The sequence below is a fragment of the Mesoplodon mirus genome (assembly GCF_964341445.2).
Source record: "Mesoplodon mirus genome assembly, chromosome: X".
NCBI classification, from domain to species: Eukaryota; Metazoa; Chordata; class Mammalia; order Artiodactyla; family Ziphiidae; genus Mesoplodon; species Mesoplodon mirus.
The window spans coordinates 132,235,816-132,250,174 of NC_138981.1; the positions used below are offsets into that span (position 1 = coordinate 132,235,816).

At 36.7% G+C, this 14,359-nt stretch overlaps 1 protein-coding gene across 1 annotated transcript in view; it reads right to left on the reverse strand.

Moving 5' to 3' along the window:
- Positions 1–10,721, reverse strand: part of LOC309796312 (uncharacterized protein) — a gene marked incomplete at both ends in the record, with an annotated part of 14,007 nt that extends 3,286 nt beyond the window's left edge. Inside the window, 2 exons of the mRNA XM_082609348.1 lie at positions 5,600–5,657; positions 10,231–10,721. Coding sequence (XP_082465474.1) covers positions 5,600–5,657; positions 10,231–10,721 — 549 coding nt within the window. The remainder of the gene's footprint in view (positions 1–5,599; positions 5,658–10,230) is intronic.
- Positions 10,722–14,359: the final 3,638 nt, after the last annotated feature.

The following is a 14,359-nucleotide window of genomic DNA, read 5'->3' on the forward strand; positions in this document are numbered from 1 at the left end:
ATATTAACAGGCACATACAATTTCCATTGCATGTTTTATATTAAAATAAAAGTTAACTTCTCATTAAAAATGTAATTAAAAAGTCATGTTTTTCTTACTGAGTGAGTGTCAGGGATCATAGTTTATGTTGTAACTTAACGACCATAAATAACTAAGCTAGTTAAAACCTATATGAGTTATGGATTATGTTATTTGGTTGGAATAAGATAATTTTTGTATGAATTATGTATTTTAGGTCCATGTTCTTTTATTTTTCTTCTTTTTTCCTATGGATATCCAATTTGCCTAGCATTTGTTAAAGAGACCATTCTTTCTCTACTGAATTGCTTTTTCACATATGTCAAAAATCAGTTGTCCATACTTGTGTGTGGGCTACTTCTAGGTTGTCTATTGTGTTCCATTTATCAACGTGTCTGTCTCTCTGCTGATACCTCATAGTTTTGATGAGTGTAACCGTGTAATGTGTCTTGAATTTGGCCAGAGTATTTCCTCCTACTGTATTTTTTTCCAGAATGTCTTTTAGCTATTCTAGTTTCTTTGTCTTTTCAATACAGATTTTAGAATACTCTTGTCTGTATCTAAAGAAAGTCTTGCTGGAAATTTAATAGGAATTACCTAAAACCTGTATATCAAGTTGGGGCAAATTAGCACCTTTGCCATGGTGACTCTTCCAGCTCATGAATATGTGTCTCCAGTTATTTAGATCTTTGATTTTTTTTTATCAGCATTTTATAAGTTCCGCATATGAGTTCTGGACATGTTTTATTAGATTTACACCTAAGTATTTCATATTGAGTGATTATAATGGTATTGTATTTCAAGTACTGATTTCCACATGCTCATTGCTAGTATATAAAAATACAACTGATTTTTATATATTGATCTTATATCCTGCAATGTAATTAAATTCACTTATTAATTTCAGAATATTTTGGGGGGATATTCTACATAGAAAACCATGCTTTCTGCAAATAAATGAAGTTCTTTTTATAATTCTTTTCTGATTTGTATTATATTTCTTTATTTCTTCTGTTTTATTGTGCTGGATAGAATTTCCAGTCCTATGTTGGTAAGCAGGTAAGAAATATTCAGCTAATTATTTTAGCTTTTTTTTTTTGGTGAAATGCAAAAGAATGAGTGTTGACTACTTGAGAGTATAAGAATCTTGGAGACAGATCGTGAACCTTTGCAAGGTAATGTCCATGAAATGCATGAGAAAGAGTGGGTAAGTGTTAGAGGAAATGAGCAGCCATTGCTGAGAGAAAGTCATGAAACTCTGCCCCAAGTCTTCTCTACTATGGAGCAAATGTCTTAAGATTCTAGGAGAAGGGCAGCTAATCTTATTTTACCCAGGGCACAGAATAAGACCCATTGAAACTGGGTGTACAGGAAAGTAAAATATTCTTTACTCCTGGGGGAGAGATAAAACAATGATCTGGGCTCAGATCATTAGAGGTTTCCTACAGTTGGGGGAGGGACAACATTGCTGAGAAAGGCCTGACCACAAGAACCTAATATCTCGCCTACCTAAGATTTAGCTTGTACCAGGGAAACAGAGAAGACCCCCAGCATCAGGCTAGCATGCAGTAAGTAACAAGCTACAGAAGTCTACTGATAGAAGGTGACCAAGATCATGTACAGCAGGGATTGACATTCACAAGAAAACACCACTAAAAACATGGTGTATAATGATGAAAGACTAAATGCCTTCCACTTGAGATCGGGAACAAATGAAAGATATTTACCCTTACCACTTTTATTTAACATTGTACTGGTAGTTTTAGCCAGTGCAGTTAAGTAAGTAAAAGAGATGAAACAAAATCCAGACCGGAAAGGAAATATTAAAACTGTCTTTATTTGCAGAAAACATGACCCTGTATGTAGAAAATCCTAGGGAATCCACACACACAAAAACCAAGAACTAATAAACAAGCTCAGCAAGGTCTCAGCACCCAAGGTCACCATGCAAACGTCATAGTATGTGTAAATGCTAGCAATTAACAGTCCAAAAAGAAAATGAAGGGAATTCCCTGGTGGTTCAGTGGTTAGGACTCCACAATTTCACTGCCTAGGACCTGGGTTCCATCCCTGGCTGGAGAGCAAAGAGACCACAAGCCTTGTGGCGTGGCCAAAAAAACAAAAAACAGAATGAAAATGAAGAAATTCCATTCACAACATCATCAAAGAGAATAAAATACTGAAGAATATGTTTAACAAAAAAGTCCACACCTTGTACAATGAAAACTATAAAACATTGCTGAAAGAAATTAAAGGACATCTAAATAAATGGAGGAACATCTCATTAATTGGAAGAATCAATAATGTTAAGATGGCAATACTCCCTAATTGATCTATAGATTCAACACAACCCTACTAAAAGCCCAGCTGTCTTTTTCACAGCTACTGACAAGCTCATTCTAAAATTCATATGGCAACACAAAGGATCTATAGAGCCAAAACAATATTTTTTTAAAAGTCAAAAGGTATGTTTATTTATTTTTTTAACATCTTTATTGGAGTATAATTGCTTTACAATGCTGTGTTAGTTTCTGCTTTATAACAAAATGAATCAGTTATACATATACATATGTTCCCATATCTCTTCCCTCTTGCGTCTCCCTCCCTCCCACCCTCCCTATCCCACCCCTCTAGGCAGTCACAAAGCACCGAGCTGATCTCCCAGTACTATGCGGCTGCTTCCCACTAGCTATCTATTTTACGTTTGGTAGTGTATATATGTCCATGCCACTCTCTCACTTTGTCACAACTTACCCTTCCCCCTCCCCATATCCTCAAGTCCATTCTCTAGTAGGTCTGTGTCTTTATTCCCGTCTTACTCCTAGGTTCTTATTGATATTTTTTTCTTAAATCCCATATATATGTGTTAGCATACGGTATTTATCTTTCTCTTTCTGACTTACTTCACTCTGTATGACAGACTCTAGGTCGATCCACCTCACTACAAATAACTCAATTTCGCTTCTCTTTATGGCTGAGTAATATTCCATTGTATATATGTGCCACATCTTCTTTATCCATTTATCCGATGATGGACACTTAGGTTGCTTCCATCTCCTGGCTATTGTTAATAGAGCTGCAATGAACATTTTGGTCCATGACTCTTTTTGAATTATTGTTTTCTCAGGGTATATGCCCAGTAGTGGGATTACTGGGTCATATGGTAGTTCTATTTGTAGTTTTTTAAGGAACCTCCATACTGTTCTCCATAGCGGCTGTACCAATTCACATTCCCACCAGCAGTGCAAGAGTGTTCCCATTTCTCCACACCCTCTCCAGCATTTATTGTTTCTAGATTTTTTGATGATGGCCATTCTGACTGGTGTGAGATGATATCTCATTGTAGTTTTGATTTGCATTTCTCTAATGGTTAATGATGTTGAGCATCCTTTCATGTGTTTGTTGGCAGTCTGTATATCTTCTGTGGAGAAATGTCTATTTAGGTCTTCTGCTCATTTTTGGATTGGGTTGTTTGTTTTTTTGTTATTGAGCTGCATGAGCTGCTTATAAATTTTGGAGATTAATCCTTTGTCAGTTGCTTCATTTGCAAATATTTTCTCCCATTCTGAGGGTTGTCTTTTTGCTTTGTTTATGGTTTCCTTTGTTGTTCAAAAGCTTTTAAGTTTCATTAGGTCCCATTTGTTTATTTTTGTTTTTATTTCCCTTTCTCTAGGAGGTGGGTCAAAAAGGATCTTGCTGTGATTTATGTCAGAGAGTGTTCTGCCTATGTTTTCCTCTAAGAGTTTAATAGTCTCTGGCCTTACATTTAGGTCTTTAATCCATTTTGAGTTTATTTTTGTGTATGGTGTTAGGGAGTTTTCTAATTTCATACTTTTACATGTACCTATCCAGTTTTCCCAGCACCACTTATTGAAGAGGCTGTCCTTTCTCCACTGTACATTCCTGCCTCCTTTATCAAAGATAAGGTGACCATATGTGCATGGGTTTATCTCTGGGCTTTCTATCCTGTTCCATTGATCTATATTTCTGTCCAAAACAATATTTAAAAGAAGAATAACATTGGAAAACTTACACTGACCAATTTTACAACTTACTACAAAGCTATAGTAATCTAGGCAGTGTTGTATTGGGAAAACGATAGACATACAGGTCAATGGCATAGAACTGAGAGTCCAGATGTAAAAGCATATATCTATGGTTATTTGATTTTTGACAAGGGTACCAAGACCTTTCAATTGGGAGAGAATAACCTTTTCAATAAGTTATTCTGAGACAACTGGATAACCACATATAAGAGGATTAATGTGGACTCTTACCTAAAACCAAACCTAAAAATTAACTCAAAATGGATCATAGGTGTAAATTAAGAGCTTAAAACTCTAAAACTCTTAGAAAAAAGCTAATGGTAAATTTTTAAACCTTGAGTTAGACATATATTTCTTAGCTATGACACAGAAGCACAAGAGATGTTAAAAAATTTATATTTTACTTCATCAGGATTAAAAAACATTTGTACTTCAAATGACTTCATTAATAAAGTGAAAACACAATTCATACAATGGGAGAAAATATTTTTAAATGATGTATTTAATAAATAACTTGTACCCAGAATATATTAGAAGGCAAATAATCCCATTAAAAACAGGCAAAAAATGTAAATAGAAATTTTAACAAACAGGACATAGGAATGGCCTGAAGTACATAAAGTGACGCTCAAAATCATTAGTCGTTAGGGAAATGCAAATTAAAACCACAATAAGATGCCACTTCAGACCTAGCAAAATATTACATATAAAAGTCAGATGATAACAAGTGTTGAAAAGGATGTAAAGAAACTGAAACTCTCACACATTGCTGTTGGAATGAAAAATGATGCAACCACTTGGGAAAATGGTATAGCAACTTCTTAAAATGTTAAATGTTCATTTAGCATTAACTTGGCATATAATTCCACTCCTAGGTATTTACCTCAAAAAGTGAAAGCATGTGTCCACGCAATGTGGTGAATGGATGAACAAAATGTGATATAGCCATAAACTGGAATATTATTTGGTAATAAAAAGGAATAAAGTATCAATATATGCTGCCAGTGGATTAAACTCAAAAACATTATGTTAGATGAAAGCCAGACAGAAAGGCCACATGTTATATCACTGCATTTATATGAAATGTCCTGAAACTCCAAATCCATAAAGAAAAAAATGTAGATTAGTAGTTGCCTTAGGTTGTGGTGATAGTTGCCCAGCTCTGTAAATGTATTAAGAATCTTTAAATTATACACCATTAAAATGGGTGAATTTTGTGGCATGTAAATTATATCTCAATAAAACTGTTTCTTCTACCAAATTATCTTAGCAAAGGCCATCATTCTTTACTGCATTTTCTTGGATTTACTAAATGTTAAGTGTTGCCCCAACTGTTTACTGCATTACTATAATCAGCAAATTACATGTACAATAGTACAGAGCAACTCAGACTGTATTCATGTTTTAGAGACTGGGTCTTCCTAACCACTCCTTACCCCATGTTCTTTAGACCTGGGATCTTCATCTCTATTCCGAAATTCTGGTCTTCACGTGGTCAGTTCAGAGTCACATGGCAGCCAATACACAGTGTTTACCTGTGGCAGTTCCTTGAACTGAGTTTCAAGTTTCTTGAACTCCAGTTTCATCTGAGATCTTGAGGCATAAAATGACAATTAATGGAATAAGGGTGATTAAGCCTAGCTAATACGAAGGAGTAGTCTAGATAATCACATCCTGATATATAGATAATTGGCTTCTAAAGAGGATATCAAGAGAACATAATTATATGTGTATTTTGGCTTTGAAGCAAATGTGATAATTTAATAGCTTGTTTTTATCTCTTCTCAATTTCCAAGAGGAACTGAATCATCAGAATTAATAATATCATCTGTATCATAGAACTTTTACAAGGTTCAAGTGAGATTATCCACAAATACACACCAAGCAGTCAGCCTGCCGTGTAAGTAGTCTGTAAATCTTAATAATCATCATCAGTGCTGCTACTTTTGTCCAAATTTAATATTAAGTATGGTTAATATCTTTGGTTTACAGAAGAGAAAACTTATAGTTTCTAGAAGGTAAGTGACTTTAAAAATTCTCTTATGAAATGATTTGCCTGTAGAACCTTTCATTTTTATCTCTATCTCTATTGACTATTTTAAATAACAAAATAGATCCTTTTCACTATCACAAACGGAACTAGCTAAGGATATATAATAAAAATTAGCAATCCTTCTCACCCACACCAACCTTCTCTGCCTCATATCTCCTATAGTAAGAAGTATTAACAATGTGGTATATTTCCTGAGTGTTCTCTTAAAAATACATATGCCTGTATGTATTTAAATATACCCAGAAAAACAAGATTTTTTATTGCCTTTTTTTTTGTAAATTGAGGATGACTGTAAATTACTTTCCAAAATTGTAAGTTGATAATGTGATTAACTTTAGTAAAAATTCATAGATTCTAAATAACATTTCATAAGTCAACAGTGAAAATGTTTTTACCTATTTTATATTTATTTATATTTAATTTTTAAGGATGGACCTGAACATTGTAAGCTCTTTCAGTGATAATTTTCTCATGTATCAATCTCTTTAGTCACTCTGACCAGTCTATAATGTAGAACTAACAACTATACTATATTTTTGTATGTGTGTAAAGACTGAGCAAGGTAATCCACTTAAAAGCACAAAGTGTACTTCTTGTCAGGTATAGAAGAATTAAGCAAAGTTTCCTTTCATTTTTAACCACACTGCATTTTCTTTTTAAATTGTATCTTAATTAAAGAGAAATATTTGCTCATTTTGAAATAGTAAATAATGTAAAGACATAAAGAAAGTGCAATGATCTCCCATCACACTCTATATATTTCTCCAGTCCTTTTATAAGCAATGCAAATTGTTTAGTGTATTTCCTCCATACCTTTCTGTATGCTCAAAAGAAATCCTAATATATACATACATACATACACATACACACAAACTCTAAGGTATTTGCGAATTTTTTTAACAATGGGAAATATTGTATAAATTTATTTTTTCATGTTTCATCACACTATAAAAACTAAGTACATCACAGATGTCTAAGTCAGATTGCTTCATGAATTAATGTCTGAAATGTTTGAAAATTATGAAATTTAAATTTTAACCCATGTGGGCTGAATTCAGGCATATGATTTAAATTGAGGATTTATGTGTGGTTTTCTGACACATATTGACTTTGTGCTACAGCTACCTCTCAAATAAGTTGCAATGACCAATGACTGACCCAGCAGCAAACTGTCTAAATTATTATAGCTTTATAGTAGAATAACCATTATTCAATTGCTTTTCCTATTCTACTTATCCATTGCTTCTGTGTCATATACCACCAATTTATTTTTGGAGATTACCATTACCTCACTTAATTAAACTTACAAAAATTACATTAGGCTATATTAGGACTTTTAATTCTAAAATGACTATAAGTTAATTCATGAAATATTAACAACTTTACAATATTGAGCCTCTTTTTCCATATGTTTATCATTTTTGAAACTTCTTTTCTAAATCTTTCTGTGAAAAAAATGTTTTTCATCCTAAGTGTCCTTGAAAATACCTGATAAGTTTATCCTTTAGAATTTTAGATTATCTCTTCATTTTGTTTTGGTTTTTGTTTTTCCATTACTGATGGATTAACTTTGATAATTGGTAAAGCTATTGGTTATTATACAATTGCTGTCTGCCTGCCTCCTTCCAGAGCAATCTATAAGTTCTCAATTTTTTTCAACGTGAATTTCTTGGTTTTCCTAAGTGAATGGTAATAGCTCTCTTCATGAATCACAATTAAAATAATCCTCCACACACATCATCCCCAAAATATGTGCCTTAGGTTCTTCTCTCAAACAATTCAGGTGGTACTTATTTTGGTATTATGCCTAACATGAGCCTCTTAGACATTTGATACTCTTCTGTATTTTGGGATCCAGGTCCTCACAAAACAAGTTTGTAGAGACTTTGGTGCCAACACACCCAGGGTTGCACTGACAGCCACCTGAAAACCAAACAACATTGAGATGTCAACTTAATAGTGGGACTTAGTATTAGCTAGTTAATAGATTTACTCAAGTTACTTATATGTTGGTAAGTTTTAAGTAAGTGTAAAACTTTAAGTACAAAACTAAGTTTTTAGCAACAAAACTATATATTAACAAACATTCAAATATATTGCTATTTTGTTGTTTTGCTGTTAAAGATACAGGATTACTCTTAAACATTTCCTCCATTATTTTTCTATCTTAATAATCCACAATTACCAAATTGTTCTATTTTAATGTCCCACCTAGTGGGTCAAGAAACCAATTAACTTGGTGCTGATAGTTTGGGTTTTTTTGGTTTTTTTTGTTTTTGTGTGTGTGTGTGTGTGTGTGTGGTACGTGGGCCTCTCACTGTTGTGGCCTCTCCCATTGCGGAGCACAGGCTCTGGAAGTGCAGGCTCAGCGGCCATGGCCCACGGGCCCAGCTGCTCCGCAGCATGTGGGATCTTCCTGGACCAGGGCACGAAACTGTGTCCCCTGCATCGGCAGGCGGACTCTCAACCACTGTGCCACCAGGGAAGCCCCTGATAGCTTTTTTTAATAGAAAATTTTTAAAGGTATCATAATTGGTATGGGTAACTAGTGTTTCATATAACTTAAGAAAAATAACTCTGGTATTTGGAAATAATGTATAATATGTATTTATTTATTTATTTTTTATTTTTTTCTTTTTGCGGTATGCGGGCCTCTCACTGTTGTGGCCTCTCCCGTTGCGGAGCACAGGCTCCGGATGCGCAGGCCCAGCGGCTATGGCTCACGGGCCCAGCCACTCCGCGGCATATGGGATCCTCCCAGACCGGGGCACGAACCCGTATCCCCTGCATCGGCAGGCAGACTCTCAACCACTGCGCCACCAGGGAGGCCCATAATATGTATTTTAAAGTAAGTAAAATGCTAGTGTTGGAATTAACTTCTCTGTCATTATATTATTTTCACATTACACATTTGATAAATAATGAATGGATTGAGTTGCAATGGAGAATATACCCTGATACTTCCATTTAATTATCAAACTTAGTGGAAGCCTAGCCTTAACAATTACTAATAGCATGTAAGAATTTCTCGTCATCATTTTCCTCCCATAAAATTATATATACTCACCCATAATATGTAAACAGAGAGACATTTTTTAAACTTTTTTTATTTCACAAAAAGGAAGTCATAACTTATACACTCATCTGCTAATTGTTTTCCTCATTCAACAAATCATTAAGGATGTACTTGTTAGTAGATTTTTATTTGGGGGATATTTTCAAATACAACCTTTAAAAATGTGTGTAATGTATCCATTTAACAGTGAGAATTGAGTTGCAAGTGTTGAATTTCCCCATATCCATTTGAGCTATTGATCTAATGGTTGTTTCAATGATTATAGCTTTATAGTACAGTTTAATGTATTAAATATTATTCATTGGCATTATTTGTTTTCTTATTGGTATTCACATTTGCTTAGACTGTAACAATACTATGTCCAATGTCTAAAAAACAAAATCACTTTCAAATTATAATTTGATTAGCTATTTTCAGTAGATTGTTTTTCCATCCAGGATCTATTGCATGTGGGAACACACAAACACACACACACACACACACACAAGAGGATAGTATTTATATACAACCAGGACATTTTGTATGCTTAAATTTATTCATTGACATCTTTTAATTTTTTCTTTCTGCTGCGGATAGATTCTTTTCTGAATTGTTATTTTTTTAAAATTTATTGCTGATACATAGGGAAGCCACTGGTTGTATTTACTTCCGTAAATACTGCTTCTCTCACCAAACTATATTACTGATTTTTAAAATTTTTCAGTGGATTTTCTTAGTTTTTTAAGGTGATTAATAATATTCATTTGTTTGGGGCATTGGGATATTAAAACCAAACTACACACTACATCATCGTAATCAGGATGTTTCATGAATAATCATATGAAACAAGATAAGCAGAGCTTTTATTTTAGGGACTATGACTAACAACCTACTTCAACTTCATATCTCATAGATAGCAAAGTGAATTCTAAACAAATCAAACAAGATTTAAAAAAACATTTTTTTTCTTGCAATGGCAATTTTATTTTCTTTTGTGAAAATAAACAACTGGGAGTTTAAATTGTTCCCCAAAACCCCATAAAAATGAAAGGAAATACAGAAGAAGCGTGTGAGGTGATGGGGGAGGGAGGAGGGTCTTTAGAGCTTTGGCAGATTGTGTTAGCACGGACCGACCCAGGTGACAGGAGCCAGACCTCAGAGCCAGGTCCTGTCTGACACTCCGGGGCTGTGAGGGGACATCTCGACTGGTAAGCGGGTGGAGCACAGGCTTCTTCGCTGAGGAAGTGGCAGGCACCCTGAGTCCCTTTAAATGCGGGGAAGAACCATTGCAGAGGACCTCTTTCCCCCACCAAAAGCTGGAGGCTGGGGCATTAGGGCCACTGAGGGAAAGGGGACGCGGGTGGAGACAAAGAGGCCGAGGTGTCTTCTCACATGGTGACAGCCTTACACTGGGCAGAGGACGAAGATGAAGGCAAGAACCCACGAAGCTGAGCAAAGGAGAAAAACGTGGGCCAAGTAAAAGGGAACGTCCAGGAATGGGATGTAGATGAAGAGGCTGCGGGCTAGAAATGGCAGCAACGGCCAACATGCAGGCTGGGTGGGGGAAGCTGGGACGCGGTGGGGGGGGTGATGGGAAGAGAGAGGAGGGCAGAGAGTCCAGGAGGTAGAGACAGAGGTGCCTTCTGCCCATGTCCATCCACCGCTGCACATATAGGAAGAATAACACACTACTTTTCAGTTCTCGTTTTTGTTTTGTTTTGTTTTTTAAAAAATGCCTTAAGATCAGCTACTGGTTACATCTACAAAACATAAAGTGCTGCTGTTACCAGTCACTTTACAGAACAGTCCGGAGTGGTCAAATATTGACCAATAAAGTTCCCTTTTTCCTTCTTCTTCTTCCTCTGCTGCATCATTACTATTCGATGAGTCACATGACAGCCTGCGTAGGTCAGGGGGCAGCTTAGTGGGCAGGCTTGGTGACCAAGGAAAGAGGCTGGGCCTGGAGCACAGGGAGGGCCTGGTGGGCATGGAGTGTGGCTGGGAAGGAAGTGGAGGACGTCAGCAGAGCTGTGGGCACGGACCCCAGGGGGAGGGGCCGGGACAGGAGGGGCTGCTGGCTGCCCATCTGGCCAGAGGAGGTGGCGGCAGCCTTCGCTGACAGGAAGGCAGCTGAGTGGAGAGCCAGCTGGGCCCGGGTCTCTGGCTTGGTGGTGAGGGAGAGGGGCTGGGCTTGCTCCAAGTGGGTGGCAGCCGCGGCAGCCGGGGAGGCCAAGGCCGCTGAAGGGGTGGCCGGGGAGTCCAGCATGCTGCCGTGGGAGGAGGCAGGGCTGTCACAGGGCTTCTCGGGGGCAGGTACCTGACACATGGCTTCTTCCTTTTGGAGGCCAGAGCACCTTCTGCCTCCTGGACTTGCTGCTGGGAGGGGTCTGGGACAGCTGTTTTTCTCACTTCCTCTTCTTTTTCTTACCGTAGTTGTCCCGGGCTAGTTCAACTTCATATCTCATAGATAGCAAGGTGAATTCTAAACAACAAATAAAATATGATTTTTAAAAACATTTTTTGGTGGCGCCGCGTGGCTTGTGGGATCTTAGTTTCCCAGTGGCAGTGAAAGCGCAGAGTCCCAACCAGGGATCACCAGGGAACTCCCTCAAATGTGATTATTAAATGTGTATTTTTAATGAAATTTAATTTTGTGATAGTATAAATAAAACCTATTGTGTTTCTGTTACTACTCTTCAGATTCCAAAAGGGTCTTTACATATGTTGCCAAACTGAATTCTCGTGAAAATTCTGTGATACACAATTCATAATATTTTTATAGAGTAAGATTGTTGTGAAGGTCAAGGGTGATAATCTACATATAAGCACTAAGCTCTCTGCCAGAAAATGTAAGTAAGCATCAAGTGTTAATGATTATCATTATTATCATTTTCTCTCATTTGCAACAGCATATCAAATAACTGATCTATGGTATCAATTATTTCATTATTTTTCATAATAATTTTCTTAATAACATTGCAAATTATTTTTCACCATTGCTAGTGATACCAGGCAACGGAACATAAAAAAACAAAAGTAATACCTTCTCCATTACCCTTCATTTCATACTTCTTCTTTAATCAATATTAATTGCCTAGTTCATTTTATTCAACATTTGCCACATTTAGAAATATATATAATACTCCAAAATTGCATGTATTCATGCAAGTCGTTGTATAGAATCAAATATTGCGATGATAACAGCATTTATGTTTCTCTGTCTCTTCAAAGCCAGTCCATAGAGTTTGGCCTTGGTAGCTTCTGAAAACATAGGATCATGTGTGTTTTTCTCACTGACTTCAACACCTGTCCATTAGCTGGGCTGTTACCTGAGCTTTCAGGTAATCAGTTTGGAGTAATTTTCCAAGGGAGGTTATAGAGTTTGACTAAGGCTACATCTTGATCCGGTGACCTACTGGAGACCTTGAAACAAAATAGCATTTTTACCAAGTAGAATCAATCTTACACAATCCATCTTTTTCATTAAATAACTCACCATGAACCTCCATTTGGATGAAAGTAAGTAATGCCTTTTTTTTGGGGGGAGTGTTGAAAATTATTTTATTTTTCCAGTTTTACTGAGATATAATTAACAAAGAGCACTGTATAAGTTAAAGGGGTACAGCATAATGACTTGACACACATATACTGCAAAATGATGACCACAAGAGGTTTGGTTAACACTCATCACCTCATATAGTTATAAAAAAATGTTTTTTCCTTGTGAGAACTTCTATTATTTGCTCTCTTAGCAACTATCAAATATACCACACAGCAATGTTAACTATAGTCATCATGTTTTATATTACATCCCCAATACTTATTTTATAACTGTAAGTGTATAACTTTTTACCACCTTCATCCAGTTCTCCCAATCCCATCCTCTGCCTCAGGTAACCACAAATCTGATCTCTTTTTCCATGAATTTGGTTTTATTTATTTATTTTTAGCTTCCACATATAAGTGAGATTATTTCTCTCTGACTTATTTCACTTAGCACAATGTCCTCAAGATCCATCCATGTTGTCACAGATGGCAAGGTTTCCTTCTTTCTTATGGCTGCATAATATTTCATTGTAGATATGTACCACATTTTCTTTATCCATTCATCTATCTGTGAACACTTATGTTGCTTTCATGTCTTAGCAACTGTAAATAATGATGCCTTTTTTTAATTCTAATTTTTTTTTTTTTTTTTTTTTTTTTTTGTGGTACGCAGGCCTCTCACTGTTGTGGCCTCTCCTGTTGCGGAGCACAGGCTCCGGACGCGCAGGCTCAGCGGCCATGGCTCATGGGCCCAGCCGCTCCGCAGCATGTGGGATCTTTCCGGACCGGGGCACGAACCCGTGTCCCCTGCATCGGCAGGCGGACTCTCAACCACTGCGCCACCAGGGAAGCCCAATTCTAATTTTTTTTTAAATCTAAATTTTAACACACATGGACTGAGTTTGGCTATGTTATAAATTGACAGTATATCTGTGGATGTTTATTTCTGTTAAATACCTACTTTATGCAAGAGCAATTCAATTCTCAGTTAAGTATATTGATCTTTGTCATTAATTGAGCCAATAGTGCAAGGTTTTCATTATTGTAGCATTACAATACCATTGAGGATCTGGTGTTTCAAATGCCTGCTATACCCTCTTTATTTAAGGATTTCATGAAATATTTTAAATTTAGATATTAATCTAAATATTGGCTTTCCATATTTATGAAAGTGTCACTTTGTGCTTTTGTTGAGAGTTTAGCTAAGCTACTCCATGATATTGCTGCCTTGGCATCCATTTTGTTCAACCAAATGGCCTGAGGGGGCCTTATACAGACACTAGTCCCTCATGCAAGCACATGCCCTACATAGCAGCTGGCAAAGTCATAAGTAAATATAAGTTCCTGATACAACTTCCCCAAGAGTCCTTGTGATCAACAGTCTCCCCTCTTACGTGCCCTTTAGATAAGACACCCATGAGGCTTACCAAAACTCCACTCTTTTGACTTGAATTGATCAATCCCACCATAACCTGGAAACCCCAAAGCACTCCACCCATGTACCCTAATAAAGGCATGTGCCCTAGGTCCTGTCTCTCCCTCTGGCTGCACTCTGCCTTGACCTCCCTATGTGACCCCTCAAGGGGTGCCCAGTAATTCCTCCAGGACCTGTGAGTAATAAACTTCTCTATTTCAAATTCT